General features: G+C 35.3%; 2 protein-coding genes across 2 annotated transcripts; one reads left to right on the forward strand and one right to left on the reverse strand.

Moving 5' to 3' along the window:
* Positions 1-1,586: 1,586 nt before the first annotated feature.
* On the reverse strand, positions 1,587-8,531 carry LOC130644981 (dimethylglycine dehydrogenase, mitochondrial-like). The gene is made up of 15 exons (XM_057450806.1): positions 8,364-8,531; positions 7,322-7,484; positions 6,941-7,039; positions 6,376-6,565; positions 5,255-5,434; positions 4,939-5,164; positions 4,620-4,858; positions 4,323-4,534; positions 3,849-4,106; positions 3,301-3,431; positions 2,929-3,143; positions 2,700-2,857; positions 2,560-2,622; positions 2,199-2,330; positions 1,587-2,116 (listed from the first exon to the last, which is right to left on the reverse strand). The coding sequence occupies exons 1-15, from the start codon at positions 8,477-8,479 to the stop codon at positions 1,919-1,921; spliced, it is 2,580 nt and encodes an 859-aa protein (XP_057306789.1). The 5' UTR covers positions 8,480-8,531; the 3' UTR covers positions 1,587-1,918.
* A 2,824-nt stretch (positions 8,532-11,355) lies between these two features.
* LOC130645044 (betaine--homocysteine S-methyltransferase 1-like) lies at positions 11,356-16,561 on the forward strand. The gene is made up of 8 exons (XM_057450897.1): positions 11,356-11,496; positions 11,666-11,801; positions 14,409-14,527; positions 14,909-15,100; positions 15,400-15,730; positions 15,844-15,974; positions 16,050-16,147; positions 16,278-16,561. The coding sequence occupies exons 1-8, from the start codon at positions 11,488-11,490 to the stop codon at positions 16,438-16,440; spliced, it is 1,179 nt and encodes a 392-aa protein (XP_057306880.1). The 5' UTR covers positions 11,356-11,487; the 3' UTR covers positions 16,441-16,561.
* Positions 16,562-24,240: the final 7,679 nt, after the last annotated feature.

The raw sequence follows: 24,240 nt of genomic DNA on the forward strand, positions 1-24,240 counted from the left end.
TTTACAAACGCGCAGAAAGGTCGATACAACGAATGGGAGGAGGGGTTGTTGTATACCCAAATATTTATAAATAAATTTACTGAAATACATAGTCATACCGAGACTATCCATCATATTTTACCAAGACAAAGAGAAGACAAAAAACTTTATTGATCAAGATACTTTAAAATGTAATTGATTTATTAATGTAACCTTTTTTTAATCTTTAGATGTGACTCACAGCTGAGAAAAATATGCACTAATAAATATCACAACGACATTTAGAACAAGCGTGAAATCAAAGACTGCACTGTTGAAACAACAAAGTATTTGTATCAGAATTGCAGACTATTGGAGATGTTGCAGTGATAGCGTTTGTAATCATAAGGTTTTAGGTTCGAGTCCCTACTCCAGTGCACTTTACATTTTGTGTTGGTAGCCTGTTTGAAACCATATACTGACAGTGAACCGGCTTGTGTAGCCAGCCGTTAGGATGGAATCCCTGATTGAAGACGGGTGACGCTCAACTGTGGACAAATGCAAATTGTCTAAAGAGATGGACTAAAGAAGACAAATAAATTTCTAGAGGAAATAAATTATAAAAATGTCAAATGTAACAATTGATGTGATATTGGTGTTATAAATTCTGCTTTCCACAAATTAAACAGTACACAGACATAAATTGAATATAAATTTCAGAACTGGGAATCAGTCAGTCTGTTGGACGCAAAATTAAAAAAAAAGGTTTCCGTAGTTCATATGGGAGATTTTAACGCTCAAGAACTGCTTTTGTGGTCAATTCTAGAAACAATTGACAGTGTGTCTCTCGAAATTAGCGATCCTTTGAAATTAGTGAGGCTAACTATATACAAACCACTACATAAATCAACAGGTCAAATATTTCAGTCATGGCTCACCTTAAAGGACAACCTAAGCGATTCAGCTGAAAATATGTAATTATTATGCACATAACAATCTAGTTAAAAACATCTCTAATCATGCAACAAGCAAGTCTCTAACTACTTTGCAAAATGCATTTTTCATACGACTTTGTCAGTTGTGTTACGAAAAAAATGAAAGATCTTGTCTTTTAGCAAGAGTTGTCAAGTATAGCTAGCTAACTAGCTGTCTTTATGATACCTTACAACAAACTTGAAATGAATGGCACAGTTTAATCTCAGCAAGCTATATACAAGAATACAGGCCGTGTTCAAAGTTAAGTCAGAATAGAATCACAAGCATTTATAAATTCCTACAAAAAGAATTATATTACTTCCCTAATAACTAGCCAATAATAATAATAAAACACTTTAGTGAACACTGGAACACTGAACATTTAAGTAAACACTAGAGTAAACACTAGAAAACCTTAGTGAACACTAATACACCTTATTGAACACTGGAATACTTTAGTAAATACACCCTGAATCGTTTTAATGTAATTGGTGCTGAAAAGATGTAGATTTTAAAGATTTAAAATGTTTTTAACCTCAATCCATCCCTACCCGACTACTCCCATAAGTTAATTCTATCCTAACTATCTGTCCTACCGATCTGAAAGCACAGTCATGGAAAATAAAATAACACTGGAAAGAAACAACACAGACTCAGATTCTTGAGGTACTTTTATTCTAACCCATATATACAATCCTATAAAATAAACACTACGTTAAAAAATCATAACCCTTGACGTAAATTATTAATTTATATAAAAAAAATACAAAAGTCAACGGAACTCAAAAAATAAACGTAGCCAATTTTTCTGACTAAATTTTCACTTTTATAAGAAGTCAAAAGTTATTTGCAGAATCACATAATGTAACATGAATATGAAAGTTTGGATTTGATAAACGAGTTCTCTTACATTTATAAAAACAGTTTAAGAAGAATTACCGATGTGAAGTTCATCTGATCACCACGACTACACTCTCATAACTGCTTACTTAGAAGCTTTTCTAGCACGTGCAGCTTCCATTAGAACAAGTGGTTCTGGTACGACCGTGGCTTTATACTTACTACCCATTAGCTCAACATCTACCTTTGTGCCAGGGTCTGTAAGATAGATCGGAAGGTAACCATAGGCGATACTTTTTTCAACAGTGTAACCATAGCAACCAGATGTTGTATTTCCCACAACCTAATTGGGTTAATAAAGCAGAATGATATCAAGCTTGCATTGAGCGTGAAACACTGAAAACGTTTCAACAGAGCAGTTTTACCTTTCCCGCGTACCATAGCGATTCATTTCCTTCTGCGTCAACACAATCTGTGTCAACTAACATGCATACTAAGCGTCTTTTTGGTAGCGTTTGCTTGATCTTTATCAACGCATCACGACCGATAAAATTGGACTAAATAATCAGAACAAAATAACAAAATTAATAGCTTTTCAATAATTTTCTAATTTAAAAATTATAAAATGAAAATATACTGGCGATTGACAAAGTAAGGCCACACAAATGACATCTGCAGTTGTAAAAAAAAAACTTGTGGAAGAAAAATGCTATTTAAATACATCTGTTATATTCCGTCTCTGCGAATGCTAAACCGACATTTATCCGATCATGAGTAAGAGTTTACCTTCTTATTTAACTTGATAAAAAAATCTAATCCAGCTTGAAACGGATCCACGTCCATATTCATCTGAAAAAAAAGAGCTTGGTTATGATAATGTTGATTGACATAAAAAGTTCCAGAAATTTGTTATTCTTTTCATGTACCTCTGCTCCCCACAACCGAAAACCTTTTTCAATTCTCATCGAATTAATAGCGTAGCTACCAATGTGACCTATACTGAACTTCTGATCAGCACTGACGAGTGCGTTGTACAATTCCAAAGCACGATCATTTTTAACGTAAAATTCCCAGCCAAGCTCTCCTATAAATTTAAATGCAGTTTGTACAGCTGTTTCATGTCGCCGAGTATTTACCAGTCACGTAACAAGATACCTGTATACGAAACCCGCAATGCCAGCACTGGTATACCACTGATGTTCATTTGTTTATTTTGCATGAACTTAAAGCTATTGCTTGAGACATCTTCGTCACATAATTGCTCCAACAGGTCTCTGGATTTCGGGCCACTAATACTTAACGTGGCTAATTCGTCAGTTTTATTTCTGATTTGCACATCATCGAAACCTTGTGATTGCTCCAACATCCATCTATAATTAAAACAAACCTGCTTCAGTATTCAGATGACTGGCTGTTACTTCCACGGTCTATCATTACATTTAAAAATTGTTTTTTCGGTGGTAAAGCTTTAGATCTGCTAAAAAACTTCGACATTGTTATAAAATGAGTGAAGTAATCAATACTGACCTTAGGTCGTGATACTCTGAACCTCCACCAGTAATGACGAGGAAATGGTCGGCTGCCAAAGTGGAGACTGTTACTTCTGCGTACACTTTTCCAGACGGAGAGAGCATGTGACTAACGTTAGTTGCACCAACCTTTAATATCAATTGTCAAAAAATACCAACAATTCGTTAATTAAATTGTAATTAAATCGTCGCACGGACGGACAAAGAAAACTGTTCACTTTTTTTTGTATTCTCTTACCTGCTTTATTGTGGGCGCCAAATAAATAACCAGGAAAGGGGATCAACTTTTTCAAGGAGTGAAGTTGAAAAAAGTGTATTATAAGTTATCAGTTATTATAAAGTGGTATTCAGATTAAATAATTTTTTTAATCGACGGCCGTCGAAACTTAAAAAGGGTGAAAACATGAAGGAAGAAGATGAAACCAAGTAAACCATGTTTTCACATTTTTTAAGTTTCAAAGGCCGTTGATTAAAAAAATATTTAAGAAAATATTATGATCTGAATACCACTTTAAAATAACTGAAGGAATAAATGTTTTTACTAACAGTGGGTAACTTGTTGGCAACCATGTAATCCATATACTTTGATGCATCCTTTCCCTTTACTTCAATCTTGGCAAACGCGGAAATATCAGCGATGCTAACATTCTTCAGAACGTTGTGAACCTCTCGACGAAGAGGTTCAAACCAGTTGGTTCGGTAATAACTTGGTTTATATCCTGCTTCATCTCCTTCTTGAGCAAACCATTTTGGAACTTCCCAGCCACTGGAAAATGTATACTGTGCGCCAGCATCTTTCATCACCTGCATCAAATAAAAAAGTTGTAGACATAGCAACATTACAAGGAAACTTCGTTCTTAAAGAACAATAATACAAGCAAATCGATGGTTTTGTTTGTTTATTTGTATTTCACAAACTATTTATCATTTGTTTTAAATAAAATATAGAAAGGGAAACATTTCATATAAAATGGTTCTAAGAATTACGCTCAAAAATCAGTAAAAATAGGGTCATGAAACCTCATAAAAAGGAGACATTCTCATTGGTCTTCCTGCATATCTTTCTTCCTTTGGGTAAGCTTGCAAATTATTAAAGCCATATGATTCTCTGCACTTGGATAACACATACTCCTTGTTTGTCCATTTTCCGTAACGTCCAGGATCTAACTCATTAAGATCAAATGGTGGTTCACCTGTTTGCATCCAATCAGCTAGGTACTTGCCAGCGCCTCCTAAAAGATGCAAGCAAATTTATTGCAGCAACATTTAAAGTACTTTGACAGATGTAACATCATTCTATATCTACTGTTTACTAACCTGCATGTACAACGCCATATCCAAATCCAATTGCACACCAATAATTTGGTACTTCGGGAAAAGGTCCAATCATGGGAAGAATATCAGGCGTGTATGTGATAGGACCAGCTATAGTACTTGCTATATCTGCTTCTTTGACGCACGGAAAACGCTCCATCACACATTCGACATTCTCCATAACGCGATCAATGTCACTTTCAAATAATTCTTTACCAAAACCAGGAGTTACTTTGTCCCACCTTTCACAAAGAAAGAATAGCATACAGTAAGACATTGAGAAATAACAATACCCACAAGCTTCAAGCCTGTGTAATCTTACCATTCGTCCTGAATTTTCATTTTTGAAGCTTTTTCATAGGGTCCAAAAAGAAGACCATCTCGTTCTTTACGAATATAGTAGGAACCCTCCAAGTCACGCACCACTGGCATTTCATGTTGACAAGCTTTCACTTCAGGTATGCCAGTTGTTACGAGGTACTGATGATGAATGGGTATTAGGGGATGGTCCGCGCCTACCATTTTACCAATCTCACGACCCCAAAAACCTAGGGAAAAGTCAATTAATAATTTAAAATTGTGAAGAAATGTATATCACTAAATTAACAGGTTTTTTTTATGCCAAATAAAATTTGCACCTGCAGCGTTAACAATTTTTTTAGCAGTAATCACGCCATGAGGAGTATGGACGTTCCACTGACCATCTTGATGGGGAGAAATTTTAGTGACAGGAGAAGAAAGATATATTTCAGCACCATAATTGCGTGCACCAACAGCCAATGCTTGTGTTAACGAGTATGGATCTATATGACCATCACCTAAGAGTGAAAATATTGAAATAAAAAACTGTCCCTATAACGGTAGTAAAAATCCATTACCTATCAGTTTAGGTTAATAGCAGAAAAATAAATCTCCAAAGTAGTCTATAGGTTTAAGAAGGCTGGTCCGATCTTTTATTAAAATATAAACTAGTCTATAAGGTCCGTGGAGAAATCCACTTAGGCAGAAGGACAATGAAAAAATAGGTTGTTTTGATGTTTTGCTGACGTCAGCAGTGTAGTGCAGATAAAAAAACGAAATTTGTTTATTCTTTGTCTGCAATGTGTTGAAGTTTAAACGCTGGCCAAAATAATGTACAGGATCATGTGTTTTCATCGAATGCCTGAGGAGATCTAAGGGTTTAAAAAAAGACCCGTCAAACCACAAAAATGCCTTTATCGTATAGATCTTGAAACACTGATCAAGAAAATATATAGGATTGTGTACTTTTGACAAACGGTTGCAGAGATATTAGGTTTTGAAGGTTTTTTGGTGCCGTCATCAACGCATCCATTCCAAAACGGATTCGGGGACCCAGGTCTGAGAAACTTACTCAAATTTGTCCCAGGTGGTCCCTAGTTACCTACGCAGTGAAAAATCATTGACGTCACCACTTCGTTTCCAAGTTACTTGGCCTCAAAGTTTTAAGTGCACTGTAAGGCCTCTGCCTGTTACAGACACATAGACAGACACACTTAGCGTATTATTATAGAGATACATGTTTATGGTCCCTTCTAAAACAAGGCTAGACCCAGGAAGATTTGTATATATTAGAGAAGTAGTAAAGTATAAGAGATCAGAGTAAAATGCAGTTCACAAATCGAACACTTGCACAACAATTTTATAGTATATGTAAAATGAACGTTAATCCCTTTAACCCTTACCCCTCACCCGACCTTAAGGGCAAGAAAAAATAAAGTAAAAAACAAACAAAAAATACCCGGTGTAAAAAGGCCTCCTAAAACATTATCCATGTTCATGTATGGCACTTGTTCACATACTTCCTCAGGAGTAAGCATCCACATGTAGGCATCATGCCACCCTGCTCGTGAAATCATGTACTTTGCTTCTTCTACTCGACCTGGTGTAGTTAATATGCGAAGACTACCCGGCCGATGTAATCCAACTTCCTAATGAAAACCAAATAAGAAAATGAAAATCACAACAATATAATATTAAAATGTAAAAAAGCTTTATTACAATACGCCCAATAATTAAGAAGTTTTAATACGTCACTTCGCAAGTATAAGTGTGTAAACAGTGGCTTCCAAAGTTCATGTCCAACGTGTTATTTATGTGGTTTCGTAGCCGTGGCAATATTTTACGAAAATTCTGAAGGCTACATATGTGAGTAGGACAATATGATACATGATATCAAGAACCATAGCAGAAAACTATTTTTTTTTTGGTGGGGGTGGGATTTTAAGGTTATAACCTGCTACTATTACTGGCAGACATGAAAGCTGCTGTTACAATTATTGTATGAAAGAATTATTTTAATTTACCTGCTTAGTTTCCCTCTCTAGTTGAGTATATAAACTCAAACTGTACCAATGTAAACGTTTGACATTTATTCCGGGATGAAAGGTTGTTGTTAATCCGGCCTGTAAAAAAGAATACCCAACCTTTTTTATCTTCTTTTCAATTAAATTAATTTAAAGCAAATACTCCATACTAAGGCAACCAGGAAGGCAGGCAGATAGACAGACAGACAGACAAATTGTGTATTAATATAAAATGTGAATTAGTAACTCAAACATTAGTTTAGTTTATAAACCCTTTCTAGACTTGAATGAAAATATAAAAAAAATGTTAGATATTAAATCTGTCTTTAGAATTATTGGATATGTTATGAAATTTAAATGAAATTTTAGGAGAAACCTTACGGCATGCCAAGTTGAGCCAGCAGTTAACTCAGATTTTTCCAACAAGACTACATCTTTTACTCCTTGTTTCGCTAGATGATATGCTATACTTGCACCAACACAACCACCCCCAATAACAGCAACTTCCACATTATCTTTTATTTTTTTATCTCCACGAAGTTGGCTAATAAAAAAAGAGAATAAAAGTGACACATACATGTATCAACATTTGCCAACCTGACTCATTACCAAATGTTTAAAAAGAAGTATCCTACAGCTTAAAGGGAAACTAAGGTAAAAAAGAATGTTGTTAAAAATTTAAGAACGTTGTATAACATCTAAATAAACTATTGAAAAAAAATTAACCCCTAATTTTCATTATTTAGGCTGTTTTAGCCCAATAAAGTTCTAAGGTTTTCTCAAATTAACAGTGTACTCCATTCACAGTTCCTCATGAACCATACAGAATTATGACGTATGGGACGCAAAACTCAAAATCCCTTAGACATGGATAGCAAGAGAGTAGTTGTGCTAGTGAACATAGCGAAGTATATAGTTCTGAAACAGATGGAAGTATTTTCAAGGGGTGTTATGATAACGAATCTGAGTATATACTGAAAGTCAGTTAAAAAACATTTGTTCATCAAAAACTGTGAATGATATCTTAGACGACAACGAGGATGAGGATTTAGACTCAAGCAGGTTAGAATATATACATTAAGATCATATATGCACTAAAGGAAGAAGAGCTCCAAAGATTTAAGTAACAGAAAGTTTAATGTCCCTTGGGATACGTATAGCGTTTCTATAACTTGCTTGCCTGCCATACAAGTAGGTTCACGATCTGTAGATGGCACCAAATGCGCTGAAACACAACATTTAAAGTGCGCATCCTGGAATGGGGACTTAACCTGAAACCTTATGATAACAAGCCAATGCGCTAACAGCGCTACATGTAAGTGGAGATGGTGTAGCTAGCTAGCTAAAAATGCAGGCTGGCCAGGCAGGATACTTTTTTTAAAAGCCACGAGAAATTAGTTATGGTAAACAAAAAATATATTACCTATCAGGAACTGTAGAAGCCCGAAGTGTATTTAACTTGCTAAAACTCCTTGTTTGAATAAAATGGTTTTTACTGTAAAGAAATTTACTTGAAACAGCCCTCAAAAGAACAGCCATTACGGAGTTCCTAGTGAAATGCTGTGTCCCAATGAAAGATGCTCATTTGAGGAGCCAAAACCGAGTCTCGGAAAAGTGAACATATTTTTAGCCTGGAAATATTGCCCGTTGACGGCTGGCAAATGGCTGAGAAATTTTAGAAGAATAGTGTACGAAAATATTTTTGTTTATTTATTGGTTAATTTTTGTTTTTGAATGAATCGCCATCGATCGAGGCATGGTCGAATTTAAGTGGAAACCAATTTCAATAAAAACGCCATCGATTGAATTGAATTAAAATTATTTCTATATTTATTACTAGCTTTTTTGTTGGCAAAATATTTTTTCCATATATTTAACTGATTTTTTTTTTAATTTCCCTCTCGACAAGCTCGACTCCATCATCAAAAAAATGCAAAGCCGTTAAGAAGCACCAAGATCCTATATATATTTCCTAAGTTTGTTTGTAATGTAGAAGAAAGTTAGACGAGTTGAAAAAGTAAAAAAAAAAGAAATGGTTAGTGCTGCTGTGTTATTTTACCCTCACGTGGATAAAGATTGTGTGTGCATAAATTATGTTGGAAATAGAAAAAAGCTTGAAAATATTGGAATTAGATTTGAGCATGAAAAAGTTGGTTTTATTATGTAATATATTTGATAACAGCTGTACACGTGTTTATACATCCCATTTATGGCGATGGATGGGATATCTCCATATATTGAAAATTTACGGAGAAAAAAAATTAGAGTTAGAAAACCTCTGCCATAGTTTTAAAAGATAGTGATTACTGTGTGCACTTGGCTAAACGGTTTGATAAAGTTAGCGCAATACTCATAAAGATGTGATAAAGTCAGATGTAAATTCGATCAACCATTTATAAATCAAGGCGGAACCATTCCAGTAGCTTTTGTTGAAGACAATAAAATGCGTAGACTTGATGGGAACAATTTTAAAACAATCTCCCATAATGTCATTTTTTAACTGGAAACTTTTTCTCTGTATCTTAAATCAATCAAGATCGTGGTGGAAAAATTACGGAGTTTCATACCGCGCAGGTCTGGGCGCTAGCGAAGCTCGATAACACAACTATTTCACAACTATTCTGGTTAGTGCTGCGAAAAGAGGCAAAAATGCAAAATCCTGCCTGATGTTTCTTCAACTAATTTTTTACTTCTTAACGTTTTGCTTTTTATTAACACGTTAAAATGGTGTTGCTAACCCTCTTTGTGGTGTATTGACATGGGTGTAAGATGTTGGAATCGAAGAAAACGTAAATTACTGACTTTTATAGAGAGGCAAAAGAGAAGACATATTGTTGATGTTGGTTTTAGGGGTTAGCTTCCTGTTGCAAGCTACATATACCATACATTTTGTGTTGTGAGGAATAAAGTAATGGTTAAAAAGAAACACTGTTCTATCATTATCAGTGCACTTTGGCAAGAAGAAATAAAAATTACAGCTAGCTATAGAAAGACTTAAAGGAAGTTTTTTTACAGTAAGCTATAGCTAGCTAGCTTTATATGGATCTGCAAGTTTGACATGAATTAACGTGAAAGAGCATTTAATAACGGATTTATTTGCAAAGTATAGCTAACTAGCTATATAAAAAAGCACAGATGAAATCGATTGAAAATAAAATACACACTTTAATGACACTTTGACTTTTCGTTAGAAATTATTGTATATAAATATTACATAACTAGCAAGGAAGGGATAATAGCATGTTACACTGTATTAATGTGTTCTTAATTTTGGTATAATGCAAGAATAGATTTAGGCAAGGTCCACTTTTACAATTTTGAGATAGCTATAGTAACTTTGGTACATTGACATAAGAAAAATTTATGGCTTACGCTCTCGGGGAATATAAAAATTTGTCCCTACAACCGCTTCGCTAGTACCCAGACCTGAGCTGTATGAAACTCCGTAATATAGCAATTTCACCATATACTTAACGATTTGTTTGTAAACACCAAAGAACTTTTTCTTAACGTAAAAGGGTGTGTAATTAGTTTCATTTTTTTTTTTTTTTTACATTAACATGAAAAATTCAGTTCTTAGAAAAATAATTTGTGCAACTGACGAAATTAATTTTTCAAACACCAAATGTCAAGAAGATATTAAGCGAAAAATTTTCACAAGATTCAATGAAGAAACATTTCGTTCGTCAAAGACGAAGTAGTGGTACATGCGACAGTACCCAGCCGCGGATATTTTTGACGTCGCATTCATATTTTCGATTCTCGGTTTTGGTTCTCCAAATGAGCATCTTCCCTTTGCCCAGACTTGCGCGATAATATTTGTTTTGATTAATAGTTGTACAGGTCTATCCGGCCTAGCCTGCGCGGCTGTCAGGCATGTACCGTGTCACATGCTTGTTTGTTTTCTTTTTTGTTTCTATCAATAATATAGTTCCTGGTCTCCTACCTCGTTCCCAGGTTGATTTTTCGCTAGCTTCCCTGGGACGAGGTTGTATTGGTCTTCTTTTAAACTATTTCTTTTGCGTAAAGACAATTGCTGTAGATGTTATAAACATATGCTAAACATATTGTTAAAAGGCACATGGTTTGAAACTATCGGCTCGTAATAATACCAATAATTACATAACATCTTTTTATCAACGTCCAAAAAAATATGTTCTGGCTCCTAACCTCGTGCTCCTCCACTACTTTAATATTGTTTGCCGCACATATTTTAAAAGGGGGTGATTTTGTTCGTAAAATGTACGTACTCGTTTCTCAGTTAGATGTGACTGTCATGCAATATTAATTTTTTGGATAACTCTTAGGACACTTATTTAATGCAGTACTTTTACTTTTCAAAACTAATTTTGTGTAAATATGTTAAAGTATTTTTAGTCGATTTTTTAAACCGATACACCCTGTTTTTCACATAGCTTTGGTAGACCCCAATGGCAGACCAATGCGCAACCAGGTGAACCAGATGGTCTGGTCTATCTGCCTGCCGCACCATATAAAAACATAAACCTGGACATAATCTTTAAAGAGAGAAGGGTCGTATATACACAATGGGCAAGGTACGTTTCTACTTACTTATCATCAATGGCAATTCTTATTGTCATAAGTCTATCCGACGTGTAAGCGCGTAGCAAATTCAAAAACAAGTAAAGGAAGTACGTTTTGCTTGCTTCATGTAGTGGTGGCCCTTTTAGCTTTCTTACTGTACAAAGATTTCTGCTTTTTCAGAGAGGTTTATTAGAGCGATTAAACAATGGTGAAGTAGTAGTTGGGGATGGAGGTTTCGTTTTTGCATTGGAGAGAAGAGGGTATGTTAAGGCAGGTCCGTGGACCCCAGAAGCTGTTATTGAAACACCTGATGCAGGTATGTAGCAAGTACCTTTATTTGCCAAGTAGTTGATAGCTAAGCCTGTGTAAAAATCAACTAAGAGAGAAGAACATTGGAAAAGTTGAATGATTTGAATTTTGATGACTTAACCACTGAGATTTAAGTATATGTTATGCCTCTTTTTTGAACAGACCAAATGTCACAAAACGGATGTAAGTCACCACTAGCTTTGAAGAGCAACCTCACACTCTTCTGCAACAACATAAGAATCCCAGGAAAATTTCAAATTGCAAGCATTATTCTCATTCCTCTTTGTAATCTTTCATTATTGGTCTTATCTATTCTTCATAGATGGATTTCAGCCTCACCTAGCGGCACCACTTTTTTTCTCCAGAGCCGAAAGAGCTTACTCCTGAAAATTTAAACAAAGAATTTCGTCTATTACGATAAAAACGAAATAATAGTGAACTTGTGTATTCTTTTTATTTCTTATTCTTCTTTTCATTTTGATACATATTTATTTTTTGTATGTATATACTTCATTTTATACTTAAGTACCTACATTTTAAGTTGATTATATATTTCTTTTTAATTTTGGTGTTTTCGCAAAATTAAATCTGCATAAAAAAATCGCAGTCAATTGGAAACGTGGCCTTTTTAAAAAGTAACTTTTTTCTTAAGAACAATTTAAAAACTAATTGACAGTAATAATTTCTTTCAGAGATGTGTTACCTTTTTGCGGTTGAGTTTGTCCAGTATATACTTTGGTGTCTGTTTAAAAAGATTGCAAATATCCAATAACTCCTCATACTATTTTTTAAAATGTTAATATTGCACAGCTATTCACAGAATTAAACTTGTGTGAAAAATTAGAAATTAAGGCTATTTGTAAAAGTAAATCATAAAAATTGACATTTCGCAAAATTTAGCATATCTAAAAATTAATCCACTTAAAGTAGTTAGGAGATCATCTCTTATTTACCTTAAGGAAATTAATTTTCATAGGAACTTATTTTCATTGATTTTTATTTCTGAAATTTCGCGGGCAAAAGGAAATTTATATTTGCGGATTTGGTGTTAAAGGAAATTTCGTGGGAACTTATTTTCACAGATAAGGCAAAATTTCCCCGTATTTAGCGTGCATTCAAGTTTTTTTAAAAATATCGAAAAATGAAGAAAATCTCAGGATTTTATTTTCCCGGATCAGAGGTATATATTTGGACTTTTTGCAGGACCTTATTTTCTCGTTTTTTGTAAAAATCCGTGAAAACCGCGAAAATTGAGTTGCTTGTTAATTTTTTGTTTAAGCAAATTTGGTGTACTTTAAACATTACAAAAATCTTTGGATCAGCTAATTAGGCAATAGGGTGCAAAACCATGTTAAAAACCTTGTTAGAAAACATAAATCACCTAAATAGTCTATCACAGTCTAAGTCGACTATCATAGCCTAATTTGCAGTTATTCCTGACCGCTTTCGACAAATTGCTGAAAACATATTAGTGTTTAAACACTGGGATGATGTTATAATGCCTAATATGCAATTAATCCTGACTGCTTTTAATGAACTGTCAAATAGATATTAGGCTTTAAACATTTGGGATGATGTCATAAACCTGGTGAATTGGCTTGTTTTTAGGGAATTTGACCAAGTTCGGTCTTGGGTAGTTCCTTGTAACACATGCAATGACTTATGTTACCACTAAATTTTAAAAGGCCTCAAAGTTATAAGTGCATTGTAATGGGTTTATTGATTTTCAATTTCACAATCTGTGAAAATGTTAGCAATATGCACAAGCATATTAATCTTTCTTAATAAGCAGGCCTGGACATTTTTAAACATATGGAAAATAAACCATATCAAATTTATTTTGCTTAAATCTCTTTTAAATATTACGGAAACCATCAAATCCTAAACTTGCATATAAGCTGTGCACAGAAACAACAACAGAAAACAAATTATTTGTATATAATAGACAAGATTCTGTTGTTTGGAGATTTAAATTCTTAAGGGACAAAATTTTGCAAGTACTTCAGTAACTCTATGAGATAGTATTATTGTAAATGAAAAGTTAAAAGTTTTCAAAGCATAAAATTACAAATAGGCTTAGGACAACTTTGTTGTAAGATCCTGCACACATTACTATGTGGCAAAGATAATGTTACAAACTGCATAGAAAAAATAATCCTTCATGCACCATTATTAGGTTGTGGTGATAATTTTTTCAATCTATACCAAAAAGCAGGTTTGCTAGAGAAGCAGCAATATTAGATGGGTGGAAATAATAGAGTAAGTATGGTATAATTGCCAGAGAGGGGCTGTAAATAGGAAACTATTGTTAAAAATACATTGATGGTACTAAGTTACTGGTGGTACAAAAGCTACTTGTTTTAGACTTTTCACAGATTTAGCCAATATTGGGAAAATGTACATGTGAAATAATTAAGATCCCATTTGCAAAAATATACTTAACCAAATTTCAGTGAAAAAATGCAATTTCATTAACACAAAAGAGAAAATGGAAAGTTCATTGAGGCCACCATGTCAATGCGACCTTCAATATTTAAATAAAACTTTGCAACAGCAGCAATTTTATGAGCATCTAACATTCTTTAATTTGGTGAAATTTCTTGACCTTTTTTAGTTCGTCAACTTCATCGTGAATTTTTAAGAGCAGGATCAAATGTGATGCAGACCTTTACATTTTATGCAAGTGAAGATAAATTAGAAAACAGAGGCAACCTAGCAGCAAAAAAACATGGTGTAAGTTTACCCTATTGATGCAATTTTACAAAGTTATCATCGAAAATGCATTAGCCCACTTTGTTTTAAATTTATCAGTTTTTTATGTTAAATTATTTACCTGCGCATTTTAACATAAATTATATTTTTAAAATCTTTATGTAAGAAGTGTTTGTTGACAATGAGCTGCATTTAAGAGATCTCACTTCACACCATGTTCTGGATAATTTTAGAAGTTTGCTAAATAATAAAAAAAACTAAAAAGTTATTTTTCTTTGCCATCACAATTTTTTTCATTCTGTCTCTAAATTAAATTCATGTTAAATATTTATTTTTCTCCTGTCTTCTTTTTTTTACCTCTAAAGTAGTTCTCAAGGATCTGTTATTTTAATTTGTTTTCAGGTTGGTGCTATTAACCGTGCTGCTTGTAAATTAGCAAGAGAAGTGGCTGATGAGGGTGATGCCCTGGTAGCAGGTGGTGTGTGCCAGACACCAGCTTATCTGAGTGGGAAGGGGAAAGAAGCTGTACAAGCACAGCTACGAAAACAATTGGAAGTATTTGTTAGTGAAAACGTCGATTTTCTTATTGCAGAGGTAAGCAATATCATTTTATGACACCACTTTTACATTTTTGACAATTTAAATACTCTTAGTTTTTTCATGAAGTTGAGTTTGCACTGCATTCCTTTCACAGCAAAACTGAGATTTGAATAATAAAAAATATGAATACTACAGTGAATCTACACCTGAAAACCAATTGAATGTGAAACCATCTTCCGATTTATTAGGACTCTTGTTTATAATTATTTTGACTTAGAGCAACACCTTTTGAAAACCAGAGTCTTTGAGAACCAGGTGTATTCTTAATTGTGTTAAGCATGCCTTTTGTTTAGTACTATGAACACATCGAGGAAATGGAATGGGCTATAGAAACTCTTAAAGAATCTGGAAAACCTATATGTGCAAACATGTGCATTGGTCCAGAAGGTGACATGCATGGTATTAGCGCTGGAGAATGTGCTGTAAGAATGGCAAAGGCTGGAGCTGATGTTGTTGGAGTAAACTGTCATTTTGGTCCTTTTGTTTCATTAAAGTGCATGGAAATAATGAAAAATTCTTTGAACGAGGCTGGATTAAAAGTTCATTTGATGTGTCAACCATTGGGTTACTGCACCCCTGATGCTAAAAAACAAGGATTCATTGATTTAAAAGAGTTTCCCTTTGGTTAGTAATTTTTCAGGCTTCTGTTCTGTGTGGTACTTATCACAAGAATTTTTTTAAATTTTATTTGTGTTGTAAACAAGAAAAGCTACTACAAAATATAATATATATATTAGCTTTGGAACCACGTGTTTGCACTCGATGGGACATGCATCGTTATGCTAGAGAAGCCTATAAGTTGGGTGTTCGTTTTATTGGCGGGTGTTGTGGATTTGAATCATATCACATTCGTGCAGTCTGTGAAGAGGTATGTTTTTTCAAAAGATTTTCCTAACCACGAAAATATTTGAAATTATAACCTTTGTAACTTGGTACTGTTTAGTTACACGAAGAAAGAGGCTTTTTACCAGAAGGTTCACAAAAGCATGATCTATGGGGGAGAGGCTTGCTACAACATACTAAGCCTTGGGTAAGAGCAAGGTGAGAAACAATTTATAATTTAAGTTTTACAGGCTGTTGTCTCAGAAGGAGGGTCTTTGCTTCTATTCGCATTCTTTCGAAGTTCGTAACCAACCAATCTACCTATCCACATAAGTTTCATGATTTTTAGAGCACGTAAGGAGTATTGGCAAAACATTAAGCCAGCTAGTGGTCGGCCATATTGTGCTGCAATGTCTGAGCCAGACCAGTGGGGCGTAACTGCAGGTAATGAGCTGTTGCAACAGAAAAAAGAAGCTACTACAGACGAAGAATTAAAAAAGTTAATTCGCTAATAAAGAATACGAACTTAATGAAAAACAATTTTCCACTCCAATCCATTGTAGAATATAAATTTATAATTTTTTGTTATTGTGTTGTATATATATATATCTGAAACATATTACGTTTACCAAGTTTCTTAGGATGTTAGTTACGGTAAACATGGGTTGTCCACACTACATATGCGTTGCCGTGGAATCATCCTGTATTCTCAAACGATTTTGTCTTAAAAATTTAAGTGTCCTGCAAAAGCATGGAATAAAGACATTAAATTTCTGTGGTCACTTTATTACCGCTTAACTAAACAACTGTCTGAGACATCAGTCCAGTCCTCACACTGATGTTAACAGAAAGTATGGGAGCGTTCACATATTATGTAATCAAGTAGGGGGTGGGGGCATCGAAATTGCTTACGCTTGATTATGGAGGAGGGGGGGAGGGGTCAGGTGGTTCGATGACATAAGCAAATCAAAAAAAATTAACAGCATATTTAATCATGAGTGTGAAAAATATCAACTATCTAAAGCGTTTGTATTCGCCATATTCTATATCTTGCATGTAAAATATAAAAGTAAAATATAAAACTGTAAATATTTAAAACTTTTGTAGGGTCTGGTACTGATTACATGGGGTGGGGGAGTAGAAAATAGGCAATAAATTGATTACGTAATGTGTGAACTCCCCCTATCAGTCTGGCCTGGTCCTCTGCATTTCTAGTAAAAAAATAAAACTGCAATGTTATGTTCTCGTTATAAATAAGTACAATTAAAACTATTGGTGACGTCAGTACAGTCCTGTCTACAATTTCTTTCTTCGGCCGATTTCTGAAGGTGATTGCTTAACGTCACAAATTTATCAATCGGAGCTAGTTTGGCGATCTGTTTATCGATCCTGCGTACAACAGAGGTCCGTGAAATTGCATCATAGAAATGCTGTTACGAGCCATAATAATTGACGTGGTATGTTTGAGACTTAATGAAATGTTTATTTTGTGTGCTAGTTTCGAGAACAACAGTTCAAATGATTATGCACAATATGCACTGGAAGTGATTTTGTGAAAGCAAAGTAAAACAAAAACAGTCTTGAAGTTTTTATTACTTTATATGTTTTCGCATGTCAATTTCTTGAAAAATTGTATTTCTACAAGGATGTTTTTCTACTGGGATTTAGCTTGTCTTCTTCATCTCTCGACATTGCAATAAATTTGAATCAGTCTGAGAAGAAGAAGAAATGAGTGAATCTTCCTCCATCGCCTTACAAATCCTGTTAAACAATGTACGCAGTGTGATGTCACAAATTAACAAAATATGTATGAATCAAGTTGGTTTTTGTTTGATAATGGCGGCGATCGTTAATGTAAATTGAACACAAAAAATAAAAAATAAAAAATTTTTTATGCCATGTTTTCGTGATATGTAAGAATGTTTTAATTATAAAAAAGCATATGAGTAGGTTTTTTCGTTAGTTCTCCTTTAAAAAAGCAGGGTCACAAAAGCAGGACAGACATCCGAAGCGTGAGAGGACAGACAAGAGAGACAGGTATCCTGTCTAAGTGCTACAGAGAATTTTGCTTTCAGAAGAATGACCTGTATAGACTTAAACAAGCTTTACAAATTACAATAATGTGAGGGCAATTGGTATAGAAGTTCTTTGCATTTTACTTTGCAGATTATATTAATCACTTTGCTAACCTAAATCCAAAATTTGGTAGGTCTAAGAATTTTTTATAGCTGATTTAGATTGTTTGACAACCCGTGGTTGAGGTCTCAAAAGCTACGAATTTTTGCAAACGCTGTGCAGGTACTCCACTAGAATGTGTTTAGGGCTGTATTGATGGCACCATAAAAAGCTGTTGTCGACCATATCATAATCAGAGGATAATTTATAATGGTCACAAACGATACCATAGATTAAAGTTTCAATCAGTCACAGAATGAGATGATTGCACACTTATTTGGTCCTATAGAAGGGAAACGACATTACTGTGCCATGCTCGCATGCTCTGGCCTTCTACCACAATTGCAACAGTTTTTGTAAGATCAAAATAGTAATAGGGATTAAGGATGTTCATAAAAAGTACTTTTCAGGCTCAATATTTGCTTAGGTTGTGCTTAATGGCAAAAAGATTTATTGGAATCTGCTTATAAAAGCCAATTGATCAGGCTCAAAATATGCTTACTTCAAAAAAAATATTGCATTTGATGAATTTTAAACATCAGTAATTACATACATTACTTAAATCTAACTACATGCTGGTTAATTCAGCCATACAGAATAACAAAAAACTGATCAGGAAACAAAAAACATAATAACGTTTTCTTAGGCTTCACATAATGCTTAGCATATGCTGAAAAGATGTAATGCACTACATGAATAATCATAATGACTCATCATACTCAAATGATGTTCACAAGATTTTTACGTATACATTGCATGATTAATCATATCTAACTTTTTGCGAGAAGTAAAATAGAAATGGTTCACAAGATTTTTACGTATACATTGCATGATTAATCATATCTAACTATTTGTGAGAAGTAAAATAGAAATGGTTCACAAGATTTTTACGTATACATTGAATGATTAATCATATCTAACTATTTGTGAGAAGTAAAATAGAAATGGTTCACAAGACTTTTACGTATACGATGGTTATTGCAGCTTGTAGCAAAAAATTAAATAAAAATAGATCGGAGCGACGAAAGCAACGAAAAGAAAAACCTTTGACTGGGTAAACCTTTGACTGCAAAGACGACAAAGCCATGGATTTTATGTTTTGAATGAGTTACACTTAGAAGAAGAAGGGATGTACAAAAATTCTTTGAGAATGGACGCAAAAAATTTTGGTGAAATTCTAAACTTTGTATTGTTAAAAAAATGCCCATTTGAGAGAGGTAATAATTCATGAAAAAAAAATACACGCGGCTACACACTCTACTTGCAAAAGATAATTTATAAAAGCGTGTTCACTTTTGGCTTTGCTTATTTGCTGGGTTTGGTTTTCTAAATTCTGATTGACTGATTAACCATAGAAAGTTAACCATGTGAGACTTTTTAAAAGTCATGTATGAGTATGTTTTATCTTTTGGGTAGGATATCTTTTAACACGGTGACGGCGATATTAACATACAAGATGCACTAGGTAGGTTGTGTTGTCACTAAAAAAATTGAATTGATCATGCCAGTAACATGGATGTGTAGAAATATTTTTTGTCATTTTCTTTCTATCTCACTCTCATGGTTTTTTATCTTTTAAGGTCATCTGGCTACGTCTCGTGAGGCTGGAAGTTTACATGTATATATAGACAAGAATTCTATCTAACTGCATGGGAGACGTGATATAAAATAAAAATCAATTTGAACACGAAGTTGTCATTATTATTTTTTAAATTTTTAGATTAAAAAAAATAAGAAGTTAAAAACATGTTTTTATTTACAACGAATGGAAATTCCGATTTCTAATCTTTTGTGTTGTTAAATTGGTTCCAGGAATGTTGGAAAGTCGTTGCATGCAGCGCTATTGCAACCCGGAACCCGCTAAACCCACCGTACTTATTTTTTTTTCAGAGACACAACTTCAACTTAAAAATTTCCTGAAGTTTAGATTTTTTTTTTTTTTTTTTTCGCACCTGTTTTAGCCTTATTTGTTCTTACGTTGTTGCACAACTTCGGAAAGCAGTCCTAACTTGTCTCATTTATGAAACTTCAAATATTGTGTTCAAGCGCAATATGAATATTATTTCGCAGATGTATGTTAGAAAATATCCGTAGCTTGAATAAGAATTGCAAAAGAATTCAGATTCTAAATTGTTCTTATTTTGTGACAAAATTCAGACTCAGGTTGTTAGTTGTAAAAATATATTTTCTTTCCTATTTTTCGGCAACTGTATGCAGCTGTTCTTCTTACGAAAAATAGCGCGTAGTCCTTTCATATTTTCTAGAAAGTCCTGAAAAACGCATCGGAACAGGTGATTTAAATTGTCCAATCACCTGAAATATTGCGTTTTATTCCACGGATGTAGTCTTCTGTTTTCCCGAATGTGTTACGGCTTTGCAAAACAGTGATAAACTGGCTTGCCTTTAGACGGGTCGATGCGTTCGCAGTTTGGATGCCCCATCTATTGACAGGCCTAAATTGGTCATAAGTTGGTACAGGACCAACTATTGCCAAAGGAATCCCGCGCTTTTAAAAGCCGTTTCATCCGACGGGACAAAACTCTACTGTACACCACAAAGTACCCAACAAATGACACGCACTGTTTTTTATTTAAAGAATATTGAAGACAGGCCAGGTTCAGCTGTAGATAAATGCCGTATTTATAGGAGAGAACTGCAGGGGACAAAAAATGTCTGGAGGTAGGGAATAAATCATGAATTCTCACAATAGAATCTATTGCAAATATAGCTAAACTAATGAAAAACACAAATACCATGTCGGAAATTCTACTTTTTTTCAAAATTAAACCAACACAGACATAAATTAGCAAATAATTTGATAAATAGGGTATTTGTAGCTCAGTAAGTAATCTTAGGTGTGAAAGAATTTTAAAAAGGTTACTGTAGCTTAAACAGAAATTTTAACCCTCCTGGAAATAATTGAAAGGGTGTATCGCTCAGAATTGGTGAGACTGATCACATAATATATAAATTAAAAAATAACATTTCTTTAAATACATATATTAAAAAATATTTCAATAGTGGCGGCCCCCAAAGACCAGCCAAAGCGATCCTGCCTCGAATTATGTAATAGGTCAAGTTACAATAATTCCATTGAAGATTATCTTGAAACGTAAATATGAATAGCTGTAAAAATAGGCAGCTAGCTGGATGGCAGCTCAATATATAAAATTACACTGAGCACGGAATGTTTTATCTTAATATCTGAGTTAAAATTATTTAGCTAGTCATTATGCACACAACAATCCAGTTAAACACATCTTTAATCATGCAACAAGCAACTCTTTCTAAAATGCATTTGCCATGGATCTTGTCAGCCTGTGTTACGAATAGAAATCAACGATCTGGTCTTGCACCAAGAGTTGCCAAGTAGTGTTATTTTTGCTACCCACAAAAAATTTGAAATGCATGATTCGATTTAAACTCAACTAGCTATGTACAACAATACGCCATACAATTTGCATCAATTCCACTTTATTGAAGTTAGTTGATGTTAAATACATGGTCTTCATGTATGCAATTCTTAATTTTTTTTTTAACGATGAATGTTTGAGATAGAGAAAGTTCGAGATAAAAAAGGAAAATACCCTTGCAGACCACAAAGGAACCGAGACTTTAGTTCAAGATAGAGAGAAGTCCGAGATAAAAAGTAGTCGAGATATAGAGATTCCATTGTATATTTCTGGGTATCTCTTATAATAATGCGAGGAGTAGTAGTAGGAGGGAGTGAATTTAAGTAGGATTTCGCTCCTTTGACACCTTTACCCCGTCAAATCCCCGCTTCCACCTCCTCCAGCACCCCCTCCAAAAACCGGTAAATCCCGAATTCCCCGAATCCGACAAATCCGACAATTCCGGAAATACCAATAAAATCTCGCGCATGTGCAATAGCGACTAGCGGGAATAATGCTGACATCAACAAAATTTCGAGCATGCGCATTTGAGTAGGGGAGAGTCCATAGAGTTGTGACCGTGCTAGTTGAGGCTAGAATGTAATATAAACATGAGTCGATATCATGAGAATGCAGCTCACGACAATTTCAAGACCCGGCCAATGTGCGCTATGATAGGAAATAAGGATACCGCGATTTTCGAGTTTGTTCTGGACCATTTCAATGCACAAGAAATGTGCACCATGGCGGTTGAATGGGCGCCCTTGGCGCTCCAGACCATATCGAGACGCGAAAAATGTGTGCCAAGCTGCTCTGCTCGTCCTGCTATCAGGAGTGCATCATGTATAATGGTGGTAGCTGTCCTTGTACTAAACCCTAGTTGAAGTCTAGTATCCACAAATAAAAAAGGATTTTCAAATTCGGTGACGAGGCTGTTAAATCAAGGGAATTTTACGCCAAAGCGAAACCATTAAATATTGAAGAAGTAAACGTTGAAAATATCATGCTAAGCGATCCTATTCCAGCAAACAAGGGCAAAGATGAACGCTTCGTGATTGCCTATAAAAATAGCGACAAACTAGCTCCTTTTCTGATCAAGAAACCCAAAAAGATCCATTCCAATGGTGCCTCGCGTTACTCGGAGGCTAGCGCACTCACCATGTCATTTGATCTCATCTACCACCCCGAGTGGACAGAAAAATATGAAGAAATACTGTTTAAGGTGGAGTCCCGCGAGGGTTATTGCTTCACTACTACTTCCTTGAAAGAGCGGTATCTCAATGCCAAGCTGAAGGAGTGGGAGGGTAAATTCAAGACCAATTTCCACAAGAAAAAGGTACGGGAGGACAGCTGCGAGTGCAAGGCCATCATCAAGCCCGCCAGCATCTATAAGCAAGGCGAGAACTATTATCTCCAGACATACCTCGAAGAGTGCAGGTATAAGGATGTATGGTGCCTCATACCTTAGCGACTCTGACTCCGATGATGATGATGATGAGAGCTTCATCGTACTAGACTAGATGTGAGAGGTTTTGGTGTGTTGATCTAACACATCAAAACAAACATGAACGTTCCCGCCTTGAAAAAAGAAGCGAAAGCACTAAAGATCCGTAACTACTCAACTATGAATAGGGGTCCTCTTCTCGAAGCCATCCGAAAGGTCCAGTACAAGTCCGTTTCGACACAGACAGACTGTCCCTATTGCGACATTTGCGTCAGGCTCGCTTGGCAGAAAAATCTCTATATATTCGAGACAGCTCTCTGAAAAGCAGCGACGTGTTGTATATGATGGTGGTCTTATCATCGACTATGATACCAGAGAAGTGCTTAAAATCGTCTAGTATGTAATCAACACACTAGACTATGAATAAGCAGGCGGCTCCTCTAAGTACCGCTGACATACTGCGCAGATTGAAGTTTTTTTCAGAAGCTCGTCCTTGGCCTCTTCACGCCCTTGCGGGACAAACTGCATACGTTCCCGTTCATTGATCGAGTCCTCGATTTTGCGTGTTCGTTGTCTGATCTGATCCTTCAATGCCATATATTTTTGCTTCTCCTGCATGATTAGGCTGAACTCGTAGTCGCTAATCACACCATTCTCCACAGCTCTCGAGATCAAGTCAACGATAGAGTTGAGTTTTGTCTCTCCCAATAATCTGATGCTCTCGTGCTTTTTACTCTTGACACCTACCCTCTTCCCGGCGTCCCGTAGACCCGCTTGCCCCAACCCTACGGCAATCGTAATTCCACCCATAGCCACGGCTAGTGGTACACCGATGCCCGAGATTATACTACCAATACCAACGCCGGAAGTTATCACACTTACTGCTAGCAACCCGTGGTCGCAGAAGCGTACCCACGTACCATGCATCTTGAACTTTTTGGCGAGCTTGTCATGCTCTTTAATCTCAGCGCGCAAGTGTTGATCCACTTCGTCGATTTTCTTCAGTCTGTAGGCTTGCGAAGTATCCTCCTGTGTACCCTCTGGAGGTGCAGAAGGTAAGCTCGGGTAAAGCTTAGCAATGTCAGTCATATTTATTCTATAAGCAAGTGCATCGTTATTCCCACGAACGAAACGTTCTTATCGTGGTGATACTCGTCTGTCAGCATGAACTTGAGACGATCGGTGGAGCCTTTCAAGGGAAGGTAGATTGGAGTGTCAAAACTCCATGTCACCATATCCCCCAAGCGTTTAGCTCTTTGGTAGGAAGCATGGCCACTATCTTGGATTTTTTTCCGTTAGGC

The sequence above is a fragment of the Hydractinia symbiolongicarpus genome, chromosome 1 (assembly GCF_029227915.1).
Source record: "Hydractinia symbiolongicarpus strain clone_291-10 chromosome 1, HSymV2.1, whole genome shotgun sequence".
In the NCBI taxonomy this organism is placed as follows: Eukaryota; Metazoa; Cnidaria; class Hydrozoa; order Anthoathecata; family Hydractiniidae; genus Hydractinia; species Hydractinia symbiolongicarpus.

Coding starts and splice junctions, on each gene's coding strand:
- LOC130644981 (XM_057450806.1), bottom strand. CDS start 8,479: ATGGCTGTTCTTTTGAGGGCTGTTTCAAGTAAATTTCTTTACAGTAAA. Junction 7,040..7,321: donor CTGGCTCAACTTGGCATGCC/GTAAGGTTTCTC, acceptor TCTTTTTTACAG/GCCGGATTAACAACAACCTT. Junction 4,859..4,938: donor ATGAAAATTCAGGACGAATG/GTAAGATTACAC, acceptor TCTTTGTGAAAG/GTGGGACAAAGTAACTCCTG.
- LOC130645044 (XM_057450897.1), top strand. Junction 15,101..15,399: donor TCGATTTTCTTATTGCAGAG/GTAAGCAATATC, acceptor CCTTTTGTTTAG/TACTATGAACACATCGAGGA. Junction 15,975..16,049: donor TTCGTGCAGTCTGTGAAGAG/GTATGTTTTTTC, acceptor GGTACTGTTTAG/TTACACGAAGAAAGAGGCTT.